The sequence below is a fragment of the Ceratotherium simum genome, chromosome 35 (assembly GCF_057802395.1).
Source record: "Ceratotherium simum simum isolate JZ-2026a chromosome 35, ASM5780239v1, whole genome shotgun sequence".
NCBI classification, from domain to species: domain Eukaryota; kingdom Metazoa; phylum Chordata; class Mammalia; order Perissodactyla; family Rhinocerotidae; genus Ceratotherium; species Ceratotherium simum.
Window position 1 is genome coordinate 15156729 of NC_141934.1, and position 26209 is coordinate 15182937.

The 26209-nt window shown below is 48.7% G+C and overlaps 1 protein-coding gene and 1 pseudogene across 2 annotated transcripts; one reads left to right on the forward strand and one right to left on the reverse strand.

Annotated features, from left to right (window-relative positions):
* Window positions 1-3492: 3492 nt before the first annotated feature.
* On the reverse strand, window positions 3493-16437 carry ACADS (acyl-CoA dehydrogenase short chain). 2 transcript variants are annotated; one of them, XM_087424098.1, is made up of 11 exons: window positions 16288-16393; window positions 15877-16049; window positions 14538-14701; window positions 6689-6838; window positions 6343-6454; window positions 5689-5840; window positions 5204-5374; window positions 4996-5133; window positions 4768-4863; window positions 4524-4580; window positions 3493-4352 (listed from the first exon to the last, which is right to left on the reverse strand). In XM_087424098.1, the coding sequence occupies exons 2-11, from the start codon at window positions 15893-15895 to the stop codon at window positions 4200-4202; spliced, it is 1212 nt and encodes a 403-aa protein (XP_087280224.1). In that variant the 5' UTR covers window positions 15896-16049; window positions 16288-16393; the 3' UTR covers window positions 3493-4199. The 2 variants fall into 2 exon arrangements, with proteins under 2 accessions (XP_087280224.1, XP_004429958.1); XM_004429901.3 differs by lacking the exon at window positions 15877-16049 and having other exon boundaries at window positions 16288-16437.
* An 8171-nt stretch (window positions 16438-24608) lies between these two features.
* On the forward strand, window positions 24609-25613 carry LOC101394991 (developmental pluripotency-associated protein 2 pseudogene; annotated as a pseudogene).
* Window positions 25614-26209: the final 596 nt, after the last annotated feature.

The window sequence follows — 26209 nt, forward strand, 5'->3', positions numbered from 1 at the left end:
AGTTCTCACATATGCACAAGGGGACACATTCCAGAATGTTCACTGTGCCATGGTTTATATCAGTGAAAAACTGGAAACTACCTAAATATAGCATATTTATACGATGGGACACCACACAGCAATCAAAAGAAAGGAACTAGAGCTACGCGTATCAACGTGGAAAAAAAATCTCTAAAACAATGCTCAGTTTTTACAAAAAGTGACTTGGGGCCATGAAGCAAATTTCAACAAATTTCAAAGAATTTAAATAATGCCGAGAATGTTCTGAGACCACAATGCAGTTAAGGTAAAAAGCGATAACAATGGATATGGAGTTTCCTTTTGGAGTGATGAAAATGTTCTGGAATTAAATAGGGGTGATGGTTGCACAATACTGTACATGTACCAAATGCCTCAATTGTACATTTTTTTTTAGAAAAATGGTTAAAATGGTAAATTTTATGTTATGTGTATTTTACCACAATTTTAAAAAAATCAATAACAAAAGATACCGAGGAAACCCCATGTTAATAAAATAATACTCTTTTAAATAACTGATAAGTCAAAGGAGAAAGCACAATGGAACTCAGAAACTGAGTGATACTGATAATACATCAAAATTTATGAAATGAAGCTAAAGCCATGCTTAGAGAGAAACGTATGACTTTAAATTCATTTATTAGAAAAAAGACTGAAAAAAAAAGAAAAAAGACTGAAAAATCAGTGACCATTCATCCCAGGAAGCTGGGAAAAGAACAGCAAATTAAATCCCAAAAACGTATTAGGAAACAGTAAAACTATCAAATAAAATTAATTTTAAAAAACATAATACGGAATGTCAATAAAGCCAAAAACTGGTTCTTTAGAAAAACTGAAATAATTGATAAACCTCAGTTTAATTAAGAAAAAGGTAGGGCCGGCTCCGTGGCTTAGTGGTTAAGTGCGCACGCTCTGATGCTGGCGGCCCGGGTTCAGATCCCGGGAGCGCCCCGAGGCACCACTTCTCCGTCCAACGTGAGGCCGAATCCCACGTACAGCAACTAGAAGGATGTGAACCTATGACATACAACTATCTACTGGGGCTTTGGGGGGAAAAAACTGAATAAATAAAATCTTTAAAAAAAAGAAAAAGGTAAAATACTAATAATCGAAGCTAGGAATAAAATGGGGACTTCACTACACCACCACTGCCGAAAATACACACCACAAATGTCATCATGAAGAAACCAGACTCATCTAGACTGAGGGACAGTCTACAAATAACCGGCCTGGACACTTCAAAAATGCCAATGTCATGAAAAACACATTCAGTCTGAGAAACCGTCCTAGAGTGAAGGGGACAAGAGACCTCTCAACTAAATACAATGCGTCATCTTGGACCTTGAAAAAAACTGCCATGAAGGCGTTGAGACAGCGGGCAAGTTGTGAATGACGTGTGTAGGTCCCACAGTGGACCACGGTTAGCTTCCCAGCTTCGGGAACTGTCCTGTCGCTGTGTAAGGGAATGTCCTTGTTCTCAGGAAATACACACACAGGGACATGATGTTGCAACCCGCTCTCCTATAGCTCAGGTTCAAATGGACCCACGGCTAGACTGCGGCACTAAGTTCCAAGCTAGGAGGAGCTTCAACTAGCAGGCAGGCCCTGTCACAGCCGAGGGTCTGCGAGCTGACTCCGCCCTCAGGGAAGAGGGGCAGACCTCAAACCCATGAGAGCCTCTGAGGTGCCAGAGTGCAGACTGAACCTTGGCTCAGAGCCTCAAGCCCTTCTTCTGTGAAATGGAGGACAATATGGCTCTGAGGCCGGGAGCATCTTCCCGGCTGGCCGTCCGAGCGAGGCCCAGACAGATCGGAGATGCAGAGACCCAGCTGGGCCTGCCACATGGGAGACAGGGCTGTTCTGGGCCTGGGCCGACTCCACCGGCCCAGCTCTGTGCCTGAGTGGAGCAGTGTGGCTCTAGCTGGCTGCCTGTAGGCCCTGCAAGGCCCAGCAGGTCGGGCAGGCGGGCCTGAACACCAAGCTGGGGGCCAGAGTTCTGAACGAGGAGAGCTGGGTTCCCCGCCTGGGATTAAACAGGGCTCAGTTTGGGCTCCCTCTGTTCCCCTCTGAGCCTCAAAGCCCCGTCCCCATTCCCGCTACCTAGAGGAATGGCCCAAAGACAACTTCAACCACAACCTGTTCCTTCACCCCCCATCTGGGCTGGGAGCCAGTGCTACCTCTCTGGAGGGGTCATGGAGCCATCTGACCACCACCACCAGCCCCAACACCACCCCCACCCCCAGCTGTTGGTGAGGTCAGTGACTCAAGGAGTGACAGATCTTCATCTGTCTTCCAGGTGAGGTGGGTCAAACCTGGCTGCCCCTGGGGAGGGGCCCTGAATCCCACCCTGCTCCCTGCACCTTCCGCCCGCACCTGAGCCCAGGGCAGGGACAGGGGCAGTACCAGGAGCCCCCAGAGGGTGTGAGCCGGGAGCCAGGACCCTCCAGGTGCTTACTTGGAGCAGGAGGCGGCACAGATCACCCAGACTTGGGGCCGCTACCTGACCTCAAGGGCATGGAGGGAAGCTGTTTCTGGCCGTGGGTGCGTCTTATTAGCAGGAAGACATCACCTCTTTGCCCGGCCCCACCCCATCCGTGGGCGCCCACTCCTCCTGGTGCTCTGGACCCTCCACATCCCCCCAACACCCAATGCCAGGTGCCCCTCCCCCAGTCCGCCCCAACAGCAGCCCCGGGTGGGCGGCGGCTCCTGCGCCTGAGCCAGGCTCCCCGCATGGGAGCCTTTGTAGCGGGCGTCCCAGCAACAATTGAGTCTGCTGCTCGAGGCTGCTTGCTTCAGCGGTGCGTCTCCACACGCGGAGGCCTGGTGGTGGCTCCAAGGTCATCGCTCCATGCCCCCGCCCCTCCAGAGACCTCTCCGCAATGACAGGTCAGCTTCCCTGCCCTTCCGGCTCTGCGGAGGGCTGTCCTCACCTCCTCTGAAATCTGCCTTTGCTTTCTCTTTTTTTCCCCCTTGTTTTCTCTTCCAGCTGCTTCACTCACTATATTGGGCCCCAAGGGCACCAGGACCCTCTCCCTAGCAGGCTCAGTGCTGGCCCACTGAGCATCCAAATAGTAAGCAAACAGGATGCTTTTACAGTCTCCATTTCCTCCCCAGGCCCTCTGCAGCTCTGCTCCTTCCCCAGCCCCCTCCCGGCCCATCTGGCATCCTCCTTCCTCCTGCTGAAAGGCCGGGCCCACCAAGCACACACCTGCCAAGACAAGGCCCTCTGGCCTGGCAGCCCTGACGGCCTGCTCTCCCTGCTGAGTGGTCACTCACCCAGGCCCACTGGACCCACCTCCTTAGTTTTCCGAACTGCGTCATTGGCCAACCCTGCCTCCTGCTGGAGCTCTCCCAGGGCAGAGATGCACCCCAGTCAGCCTCACACACCACACACACACACTCATGCACACACGCAGTCTGTCGGAGAGCAGACCATCTTCCCTCCCCAGCAGCACCCAGATGAGGACACAGGAGTCTGGGGACAGGTATGCTTTATTACTTATAGCCAGTTCCCACATCTGATTATCCCAAAGCACGAATCAGATCACCACCCTGCGCTCATTCCTACTTTAAGAGAAGAACAGGTTAACAGGGCTCCGGGCAGCTTCCATCATCACCCCAACCCACAGCCTCTCCAAGACCACCCCAGGGCTTGAGAGAACACAACTTGTGCCACTTTGAGGCCTGGTCATTCTGGCCGCCACCCCACTCCTCCTCCTGACCCCTGACCTCAGGGAAAGGAGCAGGCACTGCCAAGAACCTGTCCCACTGGGCCGCCAGCTGAGCACCAGGGCCCACAGGAACGGAGCTGGCGGGCCCCAGGTCCACTGGGGGATGAAGACCATAAGTCACGGTCGGCAAGGGGGAGCAAAGCCTAGAAACTGAGCTGAAGACGGGTGGCCTCGGAAGCAGGTCACAGCCCCCTCACCTTTCCTTTCTCCCTGAGACTCACCCCAGGCAGTTTGGTCTGGGGTGGGTGGAGGTGAGGGGGGCAGGAGAGGCCACACCTGAAGGGCTGGGGGGGGTCCTGGCACGAGGAGGCACGGCCCTGCCCGTCCGCCCCACAGCCTGACTGGGAGTCGGGGTTCAAGCCACGTGGCTCCCGCCCCCTTTCCCTTGGTCCTCAGGCCAGCCCGGCTCCCGGGGAGGGCAGGGGGCACTGGTCGCCCCTACAGTGGGGCTCAGCTCCGGTAGCTCTTGAGCAGGTGCCCGGCGATCACCAGCCTCTGGATCTCGCTGGTGCCCTCGTAAATCTCGGTGATGCGGGCGTCGCGGTAGTGCCGCTCGGCCGGCATCTGTGTCACGTAGCCCATGCCACCTAGGATCTGGATGGCCTACGGCAGGAAGCAGGGGCTCAGGAGGGAGGAGACCCCCACCCGTGGGGAAAGACAGGGGCAGGAGCAGCCACACAGAAGGACAGGGGAGGGAGGGGCAGCTGGCACACCCGCTGCTAATCAACCCCGGGGCCTGGCCAGGCACTGCGTCCACGCACGAGGGACACTCACCTGGTGGCTGATGGCCGTTGCAGCCTCCGATGCAGCCAGCTTGGCCATCGCTGCCTCCTAACCACAGGGGAGGGCGGGGTTAGCAACTTTCCTTTGAGGGGAGACCCCAGCACATGGCTCCCCCTCAGGGCAATAAACCCACAGGCCCAAGGAACTGGGACTCCCCCCCCACAACTTCTCCCTCAGTCCCTCCGCCCACCAGAGCCCTGGGCCAGACCTGGGGAGACCCCTTCCCCAAAGGCACCTTGATGAAAGGCTTCTTATTATCCTTCAACATGGCAGCGCGCCACGTCAGCAGCCGGGCACTCTCCAGGGCCAGGGCCATGTCCGCCAACTTGAACTGCAATGAGCAGCCCACCCCCGCAGTCAGGAGTCGCCCCGCCCTCCCTCCAAGGAGGGAGGCGGACGTGGGAGCAGGTGAAATCCCACCCCCTCCCGACCACGCTGGCTCCTGAAGTCTCCAGCTCCTCACCTGGATGCCCTGGAGCTTGGTGAGGGGGGCGCCAAAGGCCCTGCGACTCTCAGCATAGTTCACAGCACAATCGAGGGCGGCCTGGGCGATGCCCAGAGCCTGGGAGGCGATGCCAATGCGGCCCATGTCCAGGGTTTGCTGTGGGGACCGCCCGGTCAGTGGCTGGCCAGGGCCTCGCCCCGGGCCCCACCCCCACTGCCGGGCTCACCATGGCTATCTTGAAGCCCATCCCCAGCTCCCCCAGCAGGTTTTCCTTGGGGATGCAACAGTCCTCAAAGATGAGGTTGGCGGTGGATGAGGCCCGGATGCCCAGCTTGTCTTCCTTCTTCCCCAGCGTGAGCCCAGGTGTCGGCATGGGAACCAGGAAGGCACTGATGCCCTGACAGGGCAGACACACCCAGTGATCTTCTCAGAGGCTGCCCTGGGCCACCGCCCTCAGGCAAAGCACACCAGACACAAACCCCAGTCCCTTCCACCTCCCTCAGATCCTCGGGCCGTGACGCCCTCTGCTGGCTCCTCTAGGGAAGGTGCGGACTCCAGCCCCAGGCCAACGGCAGGCCAGGGAGGGACAGGGACAGCCCCAAGGTGCCCCGGAGCAGGCACAGCTCCATCAGGCCAAGGGGACTGGGATCTAGAAACTATGAAATGACTGTGGCCCGGAGGCCTCACTGACCCTCTCTCTGGGATCCCCACCTTGTTTTGCAAGGATCTGTCTGTGCTGGCAAAGACCACGGTGGCTGAGGCCTCCCAGGAATTGGTGATCCAGGCTTTGGTGCCATTCAGGACCCACGAGTCGCCCTCCGCCCGGGCAGTGGTGGAGGCGGCTCCCGCGTCGCTGCCATTCCCTGTCCCACACACAGACTCAGAGTCCAGCGCCACCTCCGCCCCCGCCAAGGGCACTGCCGTCAGATGGGCAGGGAGCCCAGCCTCACCCCCCAGCTGGTGAGCACCAAGAGCCTGCGAATGGGCTCCAAAGAATTAGCGCCTGGCTCCCAGGAGAAAGCTCCAGGCCCGCACCAGCTCCCAGAGCTTCCCGAGACTAGTCCAAGTGGGCGATGGGGAGCGTGCAGCGGCCGGGCATCTTCAGGCCAAAGGGACCCCAGAGCCAAACGTCCCTCCCAGCCCAGCTGAGGTGACCGCACACTCCTCGGCAGATCCCAGAGCTCAACTCGCAGCCGCTCACATGGAAAGCCTGTCCTCCGGCCTCAGGAAGAACAAGCAGTCGACTCAAGTCAGCACAGGCCCCAGCTCCTGCCTCTGCCCCGGGGGCCACTCAGCCCCAGTCCGAGTCTGTCACCCTGATGCGGAGGTGAGGGGCTGGGGCAGACCACTGTCCCACCACGGTACCTGGTTCACTGAGGGCAAAACAGCCAATCTTGTCGCCACTGGTGAACGGAGTGACCCACTGCTGCTTCTGCTCCTTGGAGCCAAACTTTAGGATAGGCCCCAAGTAAAGCGACTGTGGGGACAGAGGGAGCGGTCGTGGGCCTTTAAGCCCAGGCTCGCCTGCCCGCCCTGGCCCCCACCCCCAGGCCTGCTCTCTCCAGAGGCCGACCCGAAAGGACCGAGTCCCGAGGAGGTCAGGGGCTGCGAGCCAAGGCCTGGCATGTTAGGACACACGGCCAGAGTGCCTGCCTGCCCACAGGAGCCTCCCCTCCACCTGTGCGTCCCCGGGGCCCAGGAGGGGACTCACGTTGTTGACACTCATGATGACCCCAGTGGAGGCACAGCCCCGGCTGATCTCCTCCACGGCGATGGCGTAGGCCAGATAGTCGAGGCCGGCCCCACTTAACTCCTCGGGCACGTCCATGGCCAGAAGCCCAAGCTCGCCCATCTTCTTCACCTGGCCCCAGGGAAGGATGTCACGGCAAGGGCAGCTGCTGGGGGCCAGGGCCCACCCTCCCCAACCCCACCCGCTCCTGCCCCTGAGCCAGTGCCTGCAGAAACTCAGGCAATGTGGCCCCATCCACCCACCCCAGGATCCCCAAGGCCGAAGACCCAGCCTCAGCTCAGGTCTGCATGACAGCAACATTCATTCAAGCCGTCCTGCCCCCACACCCCACACTGGCTCACCTGTGTTCAAGGCCACAATCAGTGAGCAGGTGGAAGACACAGGAAGCCTTCCGGGGTCTCCGAGGTAAGGAATATGACAGCATAGTGCCATAGTGACCTTCTTTCGGTCCCTAAGTGCACCACACACATATCCCTCTCCACCACAGGGCCTTTGCACATGCTATTTCCTGTCAGTCATGCCTTTTATCAAGTTATTATCTTCTCCTTCCCTTCAATCTCAGCTCCAGCATCACTTCTTCAGGGTTGCCATCTTGGCCCTCACTAAGTCAAGGTCTTTAATCACACTCTTGTAGCACCTGTGTCTCCCCTTTGCAGTGCTCATGAAGCTGGAATGTCACACCTATTACTGTGCTCATTTTGATTAAGGTCTCTCTCCCTGACCATGAGGGCAGAGACTGTGGTTTGTTTTTTTTTTTCTTCTTTTTTTTGTGAGGAAGATCAGCCCTGAGCTAATATCCGTGCTGATCCACCTCTTTTTGCTGAGGAAGACCGGCTCTGAGCTAACATCTATTGCCAATCCTCCTCCTTTTCTCCCCCAAAGCCCCAGTAGATAGTTGTATGTCATAGTTGCACATCCTTCTAGTTGCTGTATGTGGGACGCGGTCTCAGCATGGCTGGAGAAGCAGTGCATCGGTGCGCGCCCGGATCCGAACCCAGGCCGTCAGTAGCGGAGCGCGCGCACTTAACCGCTAAGCCACAGGGCTGGCCCAGAGACTGTGCTTTTGCTCACTGCAATATCCCCAGTGCCAGTGAAAGAATGCACGAACGGTAAGAGCCTGGGATTTTTGATTCAGAATAACAATAATAGTAACGGTTAATTATCAAGTGCCTACCATATGCCAAATGCTGCATAAGTGCTCTATGGATACTTTTGAGTCTCTCCAAAGCTCCATGAGAACGAGGCTATAAGTCATGTCACAGGTGGGGATCCTGGAGCTCAGAGAGGTGACACAGCCTGCTCGGGGCCAGAGCTCATAAGTGGTGTGGCTGGGACCAGGCAATGACTCCAGGATCTTAACCAGCTCGGCCCCCCGCCCAGCTCTGCCCCTCCTAAAGGACAAAGCCATTAGCCTCTGTAAGCCTGCTTTCCACCTGAGAAATGTGGACCACAACAGAACCTACCTAGCTCCCAGAAGAAACAACTAAAACCAATTTCCTCTGGGGAGCGGGAGGGGTTCAGGGCAGAAGGGGGACCACTGCTTTTCATCAACGCTTTTCTATCATTTGATTCCTGTAACCATGTTCTTATACTATTTTGACTTGAAAGAAGCAAACGTAAGAATATTTGCAATATTTTCTCATTTTTCTATAATTAATATTACATCTGTGATTATAAAAGTTTTACACTCCTCCCCAGAGTACCTACCTCATCGAATTGTCGAAGGACAAACAGACAATACATACAGAATGTGGGCCCAGTGAACAGCACTTACTATCACGAAGTGGATGACAAGTTCTCATCTCGACGGTAATGCACAGGAGAAGGGGGCACATATTATGAATCCTAAGTGCACTCCCATAATAATTTGTGTGTCTCTCTATGAAATCACTTATTTGATTCTGTCTTGAACTGTTCCCATGGGAAACTCTCCCGTAAGACTCTCACTTGGGGCGGGCCTCACTCCCCTCAGGGTGTCCCGTGCATAACGCAATGGGGGCAGAAACCCGTTTGCCAAGTGGCATTGAGCTACTGCCCCCACAAGTGCCGCCAAGGTCTGCAGCCCCCAGGCAGACACTGGGCTGCAGTGACAGGGGAGGAGACTCGGGCAGGGAGACAGCCAGTGTGTGGGGTAGAATGACAGTCCCCCAAAGACATCCACGTCCTAATCCCTGGGACCTATGAATATGCCACTTTACGTGGCAAAAGGGACTTTGCAGAGGAGATAAAGCTAAGGATCTTCGGATGGGGGATTACCCTGGATTATCCGGGGGGCCCAGTGTGATCACAAGGTCCTCATAAGGGGAAGAGGGGACAGGAGAGTCAGAGAAGGAGATGTGACGACGGAAGCAGAGGTCCTAGTGACATGAATGCTGGCTGGAAGGGGGTCACGAGCCAAGGAGCACAGGCGGCCTCTGGAAGCTGGTAAAGGCAAGGCAATGGATTCTCCCCTAGAGCCTCCAGAAGGAAGCAGCCCCATCGACACCTTGATGTTAGCTCAACAAGACCCACTTTGGATGTCTGACCTCCAGGAACTGTCAGATAATAAATATGTACTGTTTTAAGCCACTGAGTCTGTGGTAATTGGTTACAACAGGCAACAGGAAACTAGTACACAGTGATCAACAGGACTCAGGGTACCAGGGACGTGTCATTCTGAGAGTCGCTAACAAGACAACCATTCTGCGGTCACCACACACCTGGGGGAAGGGTGGGTGATCCTGGTCAGAAACCCTGTGCCATTTCAGCGGGCAGGAAACAACTGGGGGTGGGGCAGTCAGAAGCAGAGAGTGAATTAAGCAGCACTGTACTGGAAACAGGGACTCTCGGAGCCCTGTGCCAGCACAAGCGTGGCCTCAGAACAGAAGCCTTTCGAACCCACACTTAGGGCATCCAACAAACCTATTCCAGGGTGAAAAGAGTGTCTTATTAGGGAATGCAGCGCCGGATTAGGGGCCTGGGCCATATCCTACGAGCTGCTAGAAATACGCAGGCTTCAAGATTCACGCTCAGGCGTGAACCCCGCCGAAGGCTTCCTCTGGCCCCGCAGCAAATAGACTGAGCTACAAAGCTAAACTTGTCTCATCCTACAAGCGCCATCCAACCTCCCCGGACACAAAGGCACACTCTCCTCTTCACCCCATAGCTCTTCAGTTCAAAACCCTGGAAGAACGGACAGATTAACCACCGGCCCCATCACTCCATTTCATCCCAAGAAACAAAAAGGGAACGAAAATTGGCAGGCAGAGTGCAGGCAGAACAAGGATTCCCCATCTTCCATTTACAGACAGGGGAACTCACATGGAGAGGTGATATTCCCAGGACACACGGAGTCAGGCCAAGCCCAGGCCACGGGGAAGCCAGAAGTCTTGGACTCTCCTCTCGACCTAACACCCTTGCCTCTGGCTGTCTTGATAGTTCTTGCTGTGTGGGAGTTGTAGGAGTTCACAATTCTTGCCCCCAAATGACTCCCCTAGCAGGCGTCATTCCCCCTTCAGTTTTGACCCGTGTCCCTCTCCTCCCTCTTTTTCTCGCCATCAGTGTTTGCTTTTAAAACATAAACCTCCACAGTACTTGAGAGCGTGAACTCCTCCAGCCCATCCCCAGAGCCTGCAGACATCAAGCTCACCCAATTTTATCAGTGATGACTGGGGCTGTTTTCCCCAACTTTTCTCATCCTGAAATATATCTCTGATGGCCAGCTGCAGGAACATTCTAGAAAAAAATTGGAGACAGAAGCAAAAATGGTGGCAACGTACACTCACCGAAGTGTATCCTGAAAAACAGACCAGCAGTGAGGGAAAGAAAAAGGGAGGCACTGGAGAGAGGAGACAATATAATCAAAAAGAAGAAGAAACCAAAATATATGAAAAGCAGCAGCAAAAAAAAAGAACGTGTGTCCAGTTGTATAAATCACTTCTGATGTAAGTACATTGATAGTAACTGGCTCACAGCAGCCAGGCCTCCCAATATTTTCAAAAAGAGGCCTGACCTTCAGAGATAGCTCAAGGGGGACCTCTGAGAGCTTAGACCCACAGTGGTTACTCTCAGTCCCTTGTGTCTGTGAACCAGGCACCTGGACCTGCACCCTGAGAAGAGGCAACATCACCGACTAGACCAAGCCTAGCAGTCTCCAAACTCCCAAGAGAAAATGCGAGAAAGAGCAAGACTCCTTTCCTGCCTGTGACAGCAGAGCAAGCCTTCAGCACCTACTGCCTTCATATCCAGAAACGTGTAGAGGGTACTTCCAGTAAAGACAATGCTTTAAGTCCCTTCTAAAGCTCACGTTTTTAAAAAATTAAATTTATCCCAAGTATGCCTATGCTCACGAGAGTCAAAACTAACTCCCTTTAAAGAATAAAATTTCCTAATTTGTTGAAGATTTGCTGCTTATTCAGGGGAAAGAGGCGCCGTTAGCCACCGCCTCTGGTTCCTACTATGTGCTAGTGTGTGTCACAGGCTGGGACGATAAGGACATTCAGGATTCCTTGATGGGCGGACCATCTGGTTCAATTCAATAAAGTTCAGCAAACGTTGGTTGAATGTCGAGCACTTCTGTTGAGAAAGTCCAGTTAAGTGCAAGGCATCGCGTTGGGCAGGGAGATCCAAGCACGAATAAGACCCAGGCCCTGCCTTCGGGAAGCTGTTTGAAATAACTGCGATATAAGACACACAGGGCAATGTGATAAGCACTAGAGAATTACGGATTATGAATGGAACGCTCCTGGAACACAGACAGACGGACTCCAGTTGGGAGAAGAGAGGAGGTGGTGCTCAGGAGCTATTTCCAAGGTGGAATTAACCCAAGTCAGTGGGTATGAGGAGAAAAAATGGAGTATGACTCTAGACGTTTCTATGTAGCTAACTAGGTCAGTGGTAACACCATCATCTGAGACAAGCCCAGAAGAGGAAAAGCAGGTTTTGTACCTGGTATATTGAAGTTACTCAATAAATATTTACCAAGTGATGGAGAAGAAACCCAAGTCAGTTTTATACATATAAATATACATACATACACTTCTAGGTTGAGGAGTCCAACATTGGTTGGAAACACCATTCTATTTCCTGTTTCCTTTTATAACAAAATAGCATTGTAAATTCGTAATTGTTCCTTTGGTTTTTTTTGGTTCGGACCCAAAAAGACTAAAGTCCAACTGAGGTTACAAAACCAGCCAAATAAACAGAAATTGGCACCAGCCTGTCCCCTGATTCTTGGCCCGCCCTCCTCTCAATTCTTTTCTCCTTAATCCCTCCCTCAAAAACCCATTTTATTGGGGGGAAAAAAATTCTTCAGGAAAAAAATATTAGAAATCACTAACTAAGCACCTACTACAGGCCAGAGGGTGGCTCAGGAGTCTGTATCTGGCTCCTCCAAGTCCAGCTGAGTGACTGGTGAGCAAGAAACTTAACCTCTGGCTTCAGTTTCCTCATCTGAACACTGGAGATAATTTAAGTAACTCCCTCAGAGTGTTGTGTTGAAGATTTAATGTAGAAGTACCTGGAATATAGTAACCCCCAGATGTCAGCTTTTCCTGTTATTATTACTGTTATTACTTTAAAACACTATATGGTGTTATTTTTAATTTTACAACCTGCCATATTCTCCAGCGTCTAGTTCTTTGATCCTTCTGCCTGCTAAGCCCTAGATTCCCTTCTGTCTCTGGGAGCTTGGCGCCATCCACTATAACAGAGAGAGCGATAAAAGCAACAAGCCAACGGGCCTCAATCCTTAGTGAAGGGAAAGGAACTTTGAGGAATGACCTCTGTAGCTCATCAGCCACCAAAACGAGAGTCCGGTTCGTGCGGGATGGTGGCAAGATGAGAAGACTTAGCACTACTCCCCCCCAGCTCGACAACCTCAGGCGATTCACAGAACTGCTCCTGAGTCACCTATCAAAAGGGGGTGATAACAGCAGGACGCGTGAGAATCTAATGAGATGACACAGGTGAAAACACTTCGTCCGAGATAAAACCAGCTACCACCACTCAGAGCTGCTGTCACGCATCCAGCAAATCCTGACTAAGCGGCCCCCACGTGCCAGAAGGGAAGGAGGCCGAGGCCATGACTTCCTCCTCCAGGACCCACTTCTGCCACTATATAGGAGGACTGCCTTGCAAATTCCCTAGCCCCAGAAAGCGAGGAGGAGATTATAAAGCCAGAGGACTACAGAAGCATACGTTGCCAAAAAGTCTGCTTCTACTACCAGCTTTCTTGCCCAGAGCAAATCCATGTCTGTAATATCAGTAATAATTTGAAGGAATGTAGGAATAATATAGGAAAAATAAATCAAGTGGGCTGTCGTTTGGCAGGAAAAGCCCCAACACACAGCCATGTCTTGGACAAGTACTCTGGGGGCAGCGCCTCTGAACTGCTCCTGCTTTCCACTGGCTTCTCTGCTCATTCCCGTCCTCTACTCACAGAGCCTGAGTTTTTGCACGTCTCCACTAATGGCACCGAGAGACAAAGGGAAAGTGGCAGATTCGGTGACCGAGAGCAATGTCTGTGGGTATGGAGGGTGGAGGGGTAGTTGAGGCCCTTGACAATAATATTCCCAACCAGAATAGGGATTCCCTGCCTGCCAGCTGGGCAGCTGGGACAACCACGTGGATAGTGGTTGGAGACGGGTTTTGGAGCCAGCCAGACTTGGGGTATGAATTCTAGCTCCAGAGACCAGTAAACCTCGGAAAATCACTCAACCTCTCTGTGCCTCAATTTTCTCAACTTTAATGAAAATCATAATAACAGTATTAATAGCTACCATTTTTCCAGTACCAGGCACCATGAATTTGACATACATTATCTCACCTAATCCTTGCAAGCACTCCAGGAAGCAAAATGGACGTTAGATTTGCAGGTGAGGAAGTCCTCAGGACTAAATGAGATGACACGTGTTACATGCTTATGCCTTAAAGTAGTCCAACTAATGTGGGTGCCCAGAATGCCACTTGCCTAATCCGCTTCGGGCTCCTGGTATCCCTCTAGTCCAGGCACAGTGCCCAACACACTGTGAACACAAAACATTGGCTAACCTGGATTATTTCCTTCTAGCCCTGGGGCCTAGAAGACATGTACATAGTGACCACAAAGACAACACGTAAACGGTGACTACAACTTCTGAATTCCTCACGCTAAAAAAAAAAGGCAAAGAGGACAGCAAGTTTATTACTTCACAAGTTATTTACTCAACAAAACTCTATTGAGTATTTAGACCGGGTGCGAGGTATCTTTGCAGGCCAGGGGATCCAGCAGGAACGTGCACTACAGACAGACTAAGGCAAACGGAAGAGCACAGTGCCAAAGCAGGGGGCGCGGCGACCAGGGCCTCAGGGTCTGGATAAAGACAGACGCGGGTTCAAGCCCTCAGCCCTGCAGTTCACTAGCTGCATGACCTTGGGCACATTATGTAACACTCTCATCAATGTGAGTTTCATCAACCGTACAGAAGGGAAGACAATAATCCTACCTTCACCTCACAGGACTGTTGTGAGAAACAGACAAGCTAACACATCTCAAGCGCTCAGAACGGTGCCCAGCACATGCGAAGCATTCTATACGCATTGACTATTATTATTAGCACAACGCCTGGCACACAGTAAGCATATCGACCACCCACCATTATTACTGTTATTCCAGATCCTGGATATAAGCCTACTGCTGGACAAGGGAAACCTCCACAGCATTTTCTGGGTCCCAGGACCTGCCTTAGGGTTCCTTGACTGGAGTCTCAGTGTCTCTGGCTGTCATCGTCACCACTTACTCAGGAGCCAAGGACAGACCACAGTCATTGGCTGCTGAGGTTGAAACTCTCACCTGAGCTGCTGGGAAGAGATGTTCCCTGTCCACCTGGGCCGCGATGGGAACCAGCTCCTTCTCCGCAAAGTCCCGGCACGTCTGACGCAGCATCTGGTGTGTCTCGGGCAGGTCTACAGACTGGTACACAGTATGTAACCTACGCCAGTCCCAAGGACGGAGAGCTGCCAGCAGGAAGAACAGCAGTCAGTGGAAGCACAAGGCAACAGGTCTTGTGTGATAATAACAATAATAATAACAATTGTGATCCACTAACTCAGTGGTTCTCCACCGAGGATGATGTTACCCCCCCCAAAAGAGATTTGGCAATGTCTGGAGACATTTCTGGTTGTCACAACTGAAGGGTATGTGAAAATTAACACAGGAAACCTCAACAAAAATTGGACTCGGGAAGGTCTGTAAAGGGAGCTTTCAGGCCCTAAGACTCTGTCAATTACCCCAAACAGGAGGAGAACTAATTGCATTTCCAACAGGGAGTTGCCTCCTACTTTTACTACCCCAGCAGGAGGAAAAACTTCTTGGTGCAACAAATCCAGCCAACGGCCAACGGAAAAGGCCTCAGGTCAGCCGGTGAGGCACTCTCCCCACCCTGAACTCTTACTCTGGAACTTTCACCTAGAACAGCCCCTCCCTACTCCCCCTTTTTCTGTGAATTTGCCTATGGTACATCATAGCTTGCATTTCTGGAATTGCAATTCCTCTGGCTATTCTGGAATGAACTCATTTTGCTGGTAACGTAACTGTCTATTTTATTTTTAAGTTGACAGGTGGAATGCTATTGGTATAGGGTGGGTAGAGGCCAGGGATCCTGCTAAGCATCCTACAAGGTACAGGACAGACCTGACAACAAAGAATTATTGGCCCAAAATGTCAACCATGCCGCTATTGACAAACCCACACTAACTAACTGAACCCTTACTTTGCTTGCTCAACACTTGGCATACAACTATCCCACTCAGTCGTCAGTATAACACCAATAATAATAACAGCACAGCTCTGTGACCTGAGGCAAGGATCTTAACTTTACCAAGCCTCAGTTTCTATAAAATGTGGAGGACAACAGTATTCAGCTCTTGGGGGTGGGAGGATTAAAGACATACTAACTGTAGCACTTGGCACAGGGCCTGGCAGAGACAGCGCTCAATGACGGTCCCCTTTACTGGTATGATTCAGAGTGAGTGGGTCTTACCCAGGCTAAGGAAGCCCAGGGCACACGTGTCACTGCCGCTACAGCTGGAGAGAAGTGATAAGATGGGAAAGGTTCTGGATGAAATGATCAACAAGAGCTAACAGTTACTGAGCACCTGTAACACGCCAAGCACTGCACTGTTGTACATACCCTGTGATTTGATCCTCATAACAGCTCGATGAGAACAGTAACATTACTGTGGCCATCTGACACATGGGCCAACTGAGGCTGACGGGCTGAGCGTCTTGCCCAAGGTCACAGATGCAGAGTCTGGGTTCAAGCCCAGGCCTGGCTCCGGAGGAAGGGCGCGCCCTGAATCTCCGCTGGGGGGTGAAATGAGGGGTAGGGGGTGCGGATGCAGCCGTGAGACTTGGGCCAGCGGTGGGGTCAGCAGGAGCAGGGGGTCACTGCACGGCCGGGGCCGCGCAGGCGCAAGGAGCAGCCGAACTGGCGCAGAGGGCGCGAGCGCTGCCGGAGAGGGCGCAGCCTCACGCCCGCCCGCCGCAGGGGAGTCCCGGCCGCCGCGCCTCACTCCGCGGTGCGGGGCCGGAGCGCACTCACCTCCGCGGATGGGGCCGCAGGCCCGGGCGAGCAGCGCGGCGGCCATGGAGAGCAGAGACGACGCTACGTTTCCCCCGGGAGACCTCGGGGCGCGGGCGCGCGCGGGTTCCGGCCTGTGGGGGGCGGGGCCGGGGCGGCCCCTCAGGCCTCGGGGGCGGGGCCGTGACGCGCTCGCGCCTGGGGGCGGGGCCTGCCGCGGCTCCTCCTGAGCCCCGCCTCCCCCCGGGAGATAAGGCAGCGTCCAGCCTTGGCGAAATTGCCGAGGTCCAGCCTCAGCCCAACTTAAACCTCTTCGAGGGCCGGCCTGTGCCTCCTGAAATCCAATTCTGTGGCCTGAAAGGCTCTATATGGCCTTCCTCGCCACCTCTCTGGGCTCATGCCCACCGCTAGCTCGCTGTCTTGGCTCCAGCCGCACAAGGCAGTTTTCTCCAATACCCCTGGCTTGTTCCCGCCTCCAGGCCTTTAAAGGCAATAAGTGTTCCTCCGCCAGAATGCCTCTTCCCTTCCCTCAGATCTCACTGAGGCCTGCCCAGACCACAGGAGGCCAGTGATTCTCCCCACACACTCTACATCCCATTGTTTTATTTATCCGAAATGTTATCCAGCCGCCACTGTGAGCTCCAAGAGGGGCAAAGGGTCTTGTCTTGCTCTGGTGCTCAACATTTAGGCCCAGGGAATTGGGTTGCCTGGGAAGATTTCTTTCCCCCAGAGGTAGTGAAGGTGAGGTGGCGCTGCTGCTTCCCTGTTCCACTGTAGTCCCATCTGTCTCACTCCCAGTTGTGGGGCAGAGCTGAAATTGAGGATGAAGGAGTTAAAATTTCCCTGGATTAGGGTGCAACTGTGCCTTGTACCCACAAGGTTAACATGGGAAGCAAAATAACCCAAGTTTCGGACTTCATCAGATTAAAGAGCTGTTACAAGGCAAATGAAACCAGGATCAAATGAAAAGACAACCTACCAGCTGAGAAAATACTTGCAAATCATATATCCGACAAGGGGTTAATCTCCATAATATACAAAGAACTCAAACTGAACAACAGGAAAACAAACAACCCAATCAAAAAATGGGCAGAGGACCATGGCTTAGCGGTTAGGTGCCCCCGTTCCGCTACTGGCAGCCTGGGTTCGGCTCCAGGGCGTACACCAACGCACTGCTTGTCAGGCCATGCTGAGGTAGCATCCCACATAAAATGGAGGAAGATGGGCATGGATGTTAGCTCAGAGCCAGTCTTCCTCAGCAAAAAGAGGCGGGTTAGCATGGATGTTAGCTCAGGGCTGATCTTCCTCACCAAAAAAAAAAAAACAAAAAAAAAACCTTATGATCCAGCTACCCCACTTCTGGATATGGATCAGTCACTGAACCTGAAATCAACAATCCAAAGAGAATTACACACCCCTATGTTCATTGCAGCATTATTCACTGTAGCCAAGAAATGGAAGCAACCCAAGTGTCCCTCGACTGGTGATTGGATAAAGATGTGGTGTGTGTATATACAATGGAATACTACTCAGCCATAAAAAAAGACAAAATCGTCCCATTTGCAACAACATGGATGGACCTCAAGGGTATTATGTTAAGTGAAATAAGCCAGAGAGAGAAAGACAAACACTGCATGGTTTCACTCATAAATGGAAAATAAACTAACACACGGACAGAGAGAACTTTTAGTGGTTACCAGGTACAAAGAAGTTGGGGGATGGGCATAAGGGGGGAAGGGATGCACTTATACAGTGATGCACAAACAATAATGTACGACTAAAATTTCACAATGTTATCAACTATTATGACATCAATAAAAAATTTTTTTTAAAAAGCTGGGGAAAAAAATGATCGAAGTTTCCGAGCTTGCCTTGCAGAACAGCAGGAGGACTGCTGCTAAGACAGGAACTTGCTGACAGCCCTCCACCTGACTAAGCATCTTGCAGGAGCATTGAGAAGCTACAGTGACTGACTGTAAACTTTAGACCTCACAGACTAAAAATCCACCTGTTTGCCTGTTTCAGGAGTTTTGTTCTAGGTTACTGGAGTTTGTATTGGGGGTGGGGGGGGTTGTTGAAATTACTAAGATTTTTGACTCACAGAGGAACTCTTTGGCCCCATTTGTTTTGATACATGTGTATGCACATGTGTGTGCACGGTGCGATGATGGGAAACTCAGATTCGGTTCCCAGTGGCAGCCCTCTGGGTTCCATATTGCAAAAGTGGAATGTTTTCAGTTATGAACCTATGAGAAAGATGATATTCTTCTGTAACACAGCTTGGCCACAGTATTCCTTAGTCTCAGGAGAATGATGGCCGCTAAATGGATCTGTTGATTATAATAATATTTTGCAACTAGAATCATTTTGCAAAAAAAGAAGGAAAATGGAATGAAATTCCTTATGTGCAGGCTTTTATGTTGCTGTACCAGAATGAGCCTATTCTGAAAATGTACAAGATAATGATTCAGCATCCCAGCGCCAGCAGAACTGGGAAGGGAACCCAAAATCTGTATTGCAAGGAACAAATGACACTTGCATTACTGGGTCCAATTCTCCTACTGCTCCCCCACCCCATGATGGTGGGATGGAGGCTGTTGGGCCAGTGGGACCGCCCACCACCGGCCCAGGATAGCCTCAACTTGGGGGGGGCAGGTAGCCAGGATGAGTTCTCCCTCTCATACCCATCGAGGGACTTCTTCTCAACAAGGTGGAAATTTTAAAGGATTTTTTAGGAAATAAGACAGTGGGGTAAATAAGACAAATATTGAAGGGGGGGGAACAAAGAGGAATCAGAAAGAGAAGAGTTACAGGACTCATCCCAGCTGGATGGAAATCTTTAGCTAGTTATTAAAAAGAAAAATGGGATGAATAAAATGGACATTAATGGGGTTAAAACAAAGGTTTTAATAAAACACTGCCTAAGGTTAGGCAGGCCAAAGGGACCCCCTACTGCCCCCCCAACATTAAAGGACCTCAAACAAGCCCATTCTGTTTATTCCAATTTGGAAAAAATTTTAAAGCCAGAAGGCAGAAATCACAATGAGAAATCTGAACAACAATCATTTGGGGCAACAGTTAGGCCACTAAGGTTGATAAAGTCATAAAGATTAAAATGTTTGAGCTAGTATTATATGAAGAGGTTATGTCAACTTTGCCTGAATGTTTTTTGGAAATGGATGTTATGTCTGGCTGGGAATGCTTCCCCTACACAGTATTACAAGACTGAGACTTGTTAATGGACTCTTAGTGGAAGCTATGATTACAGGTTTGAGTTGATAAAATTGAGATAAAACTTTGTAAGAAAATTGGCATATTTAAATGGGCTTTACGTGAAATGATTGCATCTCTTTTGCCTGACTGTATTACAGATTATGTTGTGGGGATAAACATTGTGTCTCACTGGGGAACGTTTTCCCTGCCTGATATTGTAAGAGCATATAAATCCACCCTTCAGGCAATGTTAATTAAACATGCTTAAGATCTCACTTGAAAATGACCATTCTGGGGAACCTCTGTTTCAGATAAGTCCACTTTAAGGGTCACCCTTAAGAGAGAGAATTCAAAACCTCTCACAATGGGCCGGCCCAGTGGCTTAGCGGTTAAGTGCACGCGCTCCGCTACTGGCGGCCTGGGTTCGGATCCCGGGCGCACACCGACGCACCACTTCTCCGGCCATGCTGAGGCCGCGTCCCACATACAGCAACTAGAAGGATGTGCAACTATGACATACAACTATCTACTGGGGCTTTGGGGGGAAAAAAAACGGAGGAGGATTGGCAATAGATGTTAGCTCAGAGCCAGTCTTCCTCAGCAAAAAGAGGAGGATTAGCATGTGTTATGAGAGGTTCGGGGATTCGATCAGAGATGTAAAAGACACTTTTCACTCCAAACAAATGGACTGAAGGTATATTTTATTATATAGAGGATAGTAAAGGTGATAGTCTGCAAACAAATCCGAATAGGTCAAATATTAAGAGGGAAAAAACATCAGCCCGACTGGAAAGGGAAAACATCCACATCGGCTGAAGAGAAATGACACAAATCAACGGGAAAGAGAAACACCAGGTTGACCGAAAAGAGAACACATCAAATCAATTACTTCATATCAAATCAATTACTTCACATCAAATCAACTACTCACAACATTCACGCCCCACTGCCGGGAGAGCCCTGTCAATCGACGCAACTGGGCAAGGATCACACGTCCTGGGCTAGGTGTCCCTTCCACAGGTAGAACTCTCACTAGGGCTCAGTTTCCAGCAGTTTTTATACCATCAGTAATTTTCAGAGTAAGCAATTACAGAGTTTGCAGAGCAAGCATTTAGTGTTTCCACGCACAAATGGTTATCAGTGGCGTACGTGCACTGAGCCCCCTGGCTAACGTCCCAGCCCAGTAGTTGTGTACGTGCATTGTTCTCTTTGGTTATCGTCTCAGCCCGGCACAGATGGCCAGTCCATTCCGGGCTACGACGCTCCAAGAGCCTTGAAATGTTACAACTTGCAACTATCTCCCTGGGAGAAGGGCCAGTTCCCAGGAAAAGGCCAGTTCCCATCACACAGAAAGCAGCTTTGTATTTCTTTTTGTGCTGATGGCTGTAGGTCAATGGAGCGGCCAAACATGGCTGTACTCATGTCAAGACAGCATGGATGTTAGCTCAGGGCTGATCTTCCTCACAAAAAAAATAAAATAATAAAAATAATAATAATAAAAAAAACCTCTCACAATAGAATGCATTCTTTGGTTAATATGCAGAAGCTTATAAAGGCAAAATGACTTCAAAAACAGCTCTAAAAATGATCCTAACAGTGAAAAGAATCTTTAGTAAAAATCTTTGGCCATCTGAACAGGTCCATCTGCCAAAAATACAGTTTGGATCCAACTATTCTTTTGAGTTTTGTATCTGAGACATAGCTAAAACTTTGAAGAGCTCTGTGTTTATCTGTATGTTTATGTGTGAAAGTCTCTCTATGTATTTGTCTGCCTCCAGATGATATAATTTCTAAAGAGCTCTATTTAATTGGCTTGAAGTAAGTGCTTATATAAATTGTTTCCAAATGTAATAGAAACTAGACAAGATGTTTTTCAATTTAACATGATATAAAATGATCTTTGGTAAATAAGAGCTTGTTTAAGTTTGTTGGTTTAATTGAAACAAACATGTTTTCAGAGTTATCAACATTGGATATGATACGTTATTTCTGTTACAAAATTTGTCAGCAAAAAATAATAGAGGTGGCCGGCCCCCATGGCTTAGCAGTTAAGTGTGCACGCTCCACTACTGGCAGCCTGGGTTCAGATCTCTGGCACGCACTGACGCACTGCTTGTCCAGCCATGCTGAGGCGGCATCCCATACAGCAACTAGAAGGATGTGCAACTATGACATACAACTATCTACTGGGGCTTTGGGGAGAAAAAGGGAAAAAAAGGAGGAGGATTGGCAATAGATGTTAGCTCAGGGCTAGTCCTCCTCAGCAAAAAGAGGAGGATTGGGATTGGATGTTAGCTCAGGGCTGATCTTCCTCACAAAAAAAAAAAAGAAAAAAATTAATAACTTAGAATAATAGCTGATTTTGTTTGATGTCTCATGAGGTTTTTGTAGGCAATCTAAATATAATTGTTGAGAACAGGTAAACTAAATAAATGTAAAAAGGATGAAAGTTTTGTGGGAACTTTTTAACAATAATTATGTTATGGTGTATGTACTTAAAACAACTTAAGATGATGGCTAACTGCTTTAATGTCACATGAAGTTTTTGTGAGTAATCTAAAGCTAATTGTTGGTGACAAATGATATAGATAGATGACAACGGATAAGAGTTTTTGAGTGCAATAATTATGTTTTATGGTCTATATACTTGAAAAACAGCTTCTAAAAATCTTTTTGGTAACTTGAACCTTTAGAGCTTTGCTAAATTAAATTAAATTATGAACGTTTATTGAGTATCTGGGTCATTTCCACAAAGGATAAAATATCAAAAATTGATTACTGGACATAAATTTGTCTGTCTTTGGTTTCTTATCCCTCAGAAACTTACAGATGCTTGAGTTTATTTATAAACATGTTTCATGTATGCTGGGGAATTTTCTATGAGAAAGTACATGTTTCTGTATACAAGGAAAGTAAAATGTATGTTTTCAGTAAAGAAGGTCTAAAGAATAGAGATATTTTTGTTTATTTTTTTAAGAAAGATAAGTTTGTCCTAAGGTTCTAGGAAAGAGAAAAGGAAAGAAAACATGGGACAAATTCTGAATGAAAAAAAAAGTGACAGAAGGCTTGTGGAAGTAAAACCCTGAGGAGTTTTGTGCATGGTCAAGTTGGCTGAGATTAAAATGAATTCAATTAAATGAATGAGTTTCAATATCAAGGGTAAGCTAGCACAAAATTAGAATTTGGCTTTCTCTCTCTAGAAAGGATGATCTTCTTGAACTTTTGGTCTGCTCTTGATGAACAGATTATAGGGGTTTTTCTTTGCCTTTGAGGAAGTCTACCTTGGGGACAGAAAGTCTATGCATTGTTAAAATAATTTCCTATATGCAAAGAGGCTGAGGTCTCTTGTTTTTTTAACTGTTTAAACTTTCTCTGTTGGCCTTTGACATCTTCTGTTGTCACCTTGCTTGAATGGATAACTAAGCATTGTTTCCTATTTGACCAAGTGTTTAAAACCCTTTTGATATTTTTGACAAGCTTCCTCCAAGGTTTGAATCCTGGGTAAAGTCTTTCTTTTGACTTAAAAAGGAACTTTGAGAATTTCCAATGGGCCCTGGGACTTCTCAAAGAATTTGTTCTCTCTTTCTATAAAGAGACATATTAAAGTAATTAGACCTATTTGGTATGTTAAATTACATGGGAAACATTATCAAATAAATGATAACTGGGCCAGCCCCGTGGCTTAGTGGTTAAGTGCGCACGCTTTGCTACTGGCGGCCCGGGTTTGGATCCTGGGCGCGCACCGATGCACTGCTTCTCCGGCCATGCTGAGGCCACGTCCCACATACAGCAACTAGAAGGATGTGCAGCTATGACATACAACTATCTACTAGGGCTTTGGGGGAAAAATAAATAAATAAAAATTAAAAAAAAAAAAGATAATAAACCTTCCCAGGTTATATTGTGTGGGTAAATGTTATTAATATAAATGCTTTAAAAATTATATAACATTCCTAAAATTCTGATCTGTCTTGGTTACAAATCATAATTATTGTTATTATTTCAAACTGTTATATGTCACAGAAATGGCCAAGTGTCTTTGTCAATTGCCATTTTCAAATGTTTTGTTATTGTCAGACAGTTATTGTTTTACTCTGACGTTTCTGCAGATGTGTTTCATCTTTAGAGAGATTCATGGAAAGGACTCTGACACTTGCTCTAGAATGCAAGTTTCTGATAAACTTTCAGATTATAAAACTGAGCCAGATAAGAAATTATAGAACTCTAATGGAGAAACTGATAGCCTCATAAAACTGCTAACAGAAGATCAAGATCAAAAATTGATTACATGGGACTGAATAAATTGATGAGGATGATGATAATTTTTATGACTTTTTTGTCTGAAACATTGCTGATTTTTTAATGTTTGGTTTTTTCAGATTTAAGAAAACCTTTTTCTCTTAAGGAACTATGACTTATAGCAATTTGTAAGCAGAACTGAAGCATTTATGTCTTTCTCCCTATCTGATCCCTCTAGAATTTTAAAATTCTTGATAAGTGAGTATTCTTATTTTCATGGCAATGTAGTTATTTGCATAAGTTTAATAAGAATCTGACCTCCTTATAGCAGGGCACAATTGGAAACACTACTTATATTACCCAGTCTTTGACTGGAATGTCATATTTGAGAGAAACATGCATAAACTTAGATATGACCAAACAGCTTTAAGGGACACAGATTGACTTTATGGAACAAATAAAGCTACTTGGAAATATTGACCTGGTACCTTGCCTACAGGGTTCCCAGCAACCTTGCCAGGTGAGTAAAGAAGGTCACTTCTCTGGCTGGTACAAGAACCTCGGGATATTTTGGGGACCTCGAAAAGAGAGGAATTCACCCAAATCTGTAGGCATTGCAGGCAGAGTCAGATAACAAGTCCTTGGCTTGGCTTTCCTGGCCTCAAGAGGCCTTTCAAGTTCAATCTGAGATTCCTTATGAAAAGTTCCGGCAAAGCAGATTTAAAAGAGCCTATATGATCAATTGCTATTCTTGCTGTACTTATGTAAATAATTGGGCCAAGTTTAATTAACTAAACTTATTTTGAGAACCAATGAGTCTTAATTTGGCTATCTTTGGTAAAAATGAGGGTGATTTTAGAAAAATTATGTTTCAGAGGTTAAAAGGAGAAAACTGCAGATTCCTTAACATTGCTGGCTTTGCCTTCCTCTGAGTGTTCCTGGAAATGGCAAACTCAAATTACGATGGCAGCGAGAAGAATATTTTTGAGGAGGAATTAGATGAAGAAAATGTCATTCTCACATTGGTTCCAGTTAATGAGGAAACTAATGGAGAACATCAAATGGAATCAAGTGTTTCTTCAACTTCAGAAATCAACTCGAAGACCCCTAGGACAAACGATAAAGTTCATCTTCCTCAAATGAATGAACAATTCAAAACTTCCCCCAAACCTAGTCGTAATGTACCAATCCTTCCCTTGCCGGCCATTTTGCCTCCGATTAATAAAGTGCGTTGCGACACTTTGCGGAATTGGTGCCAACAATTGAGTTTGAGTACCGATGGCGAGAAAATAGAGGTTTATCTGAGACTCCAGGAACATGCTTACTCTGAAAAAAAACCCAGAATATTCCTGAAACACCACAGGAGGCCCGAGTGCAGTCATGTTCGAGGAAATGCAAGATGGTGACCAAGAGAGCAAGGGTTCGGAAAAGTAAGAAGAGTGAGAGAGCGGAAGGGACTAATGCAGTTGAAGTGATCACTTCAGTGCAGGAAGCCATGTTGGCAGCATGGGCAAGAATTGCTGCCAGAGCCGTTCAACCGAAGGCTATGAATTCTCGTCCCATTCCTACTTCTGCCGAGACCTTTCTGCCACAAGCCTCTGGTGTCAGGTGGTGTGTGGTCCATGGCGGACCTCTCTGGGCAGACACACAGGGTTGGGTTCGCCTGCACTTCCACACAGGTCAGACCTGGGTACCCGGCACTCCCAGAAAGATGATCTATGTCTTCTTGCTACCAGCCTGCATGTTCCCATCCCCAGACCTAGAAGATAATATGTTATGTCCTGAGTGTGCTCAGAGGAATAGAAAGATGAGGAGATTCAATACAATGAAGAAAAAGAAAATCTGGTGTGAACATGTCATTCCTTTTGAGTGGGCCATGTCTTAATAAAGAATGAATGGTGGAGAGCCCACAGTTAAACTGACTTGCATCTCAATGATGGCTGTATCGTGTCCTAGCTACCCTCAGTGTTGCCTGATGCCTTGAGGACAGATAGGAGTGTTGGGATTGTGTACTTGAGGTTAGCCAAAAATTGACTGCTACTGCTGCTTCAAGTATTTAGCTATATAGAATACAGTTTGGTTTTGTTTTATTAATAGATTTTAAAATTTTTCCAAAGTCTTAGGCTTTCAGAAAAATTGAGCAAAAAGTACAGTGTTCCCAAATACTCCTCCTCTGCCCCTCCCTCACCATTTTCCCTACTGTCAACATGCTGCACCAGAGAGGTACATCTATTGAGCCTACATTGACTCAACATTATCACCCAAAGCCCACAGTTTACATTAGGGTTCACTCTTTGTGTTGTACATTCTATGGGTTTTGATGTATGATACACACCATTATAGTCATATAAAATAGTTTTACTGCCCTAAAAATCCCCTTTGTTCCACCTATTCAACACTCCCCCCAATCTCTGACCACTGATCTTTTTACTGTCTCCATAGCTTTGTCTATTTCAGAACGTCATATAATTGGAATCAAACAATTTTGATT

Bases quoted from the DNA above. Each gene is read 5' to 3' on its own strand.
- ACADS (XM_004429901.3), bottom strand. From the start codon at position 16,333: ATGGCCGCCGCGCTGCTCGCCCGGGCCTGCGGCCCCATCCGCGGAG. The intron at 5,841-6,342 runs GTACCGTGGTGG...TGTGTGGGACAG, and splicing joins TTTTGCCCTCAGTGAACCAG to GGAATGGCAGCGACGCGGGA. The intron at 4,353-4,523 runs GTGAGTGTCCCT...TTCCTGCCGTAG, and splicing joins CAACGGCCATCAGCCACCAG to GCCATCCAGATCCTAGGTGG.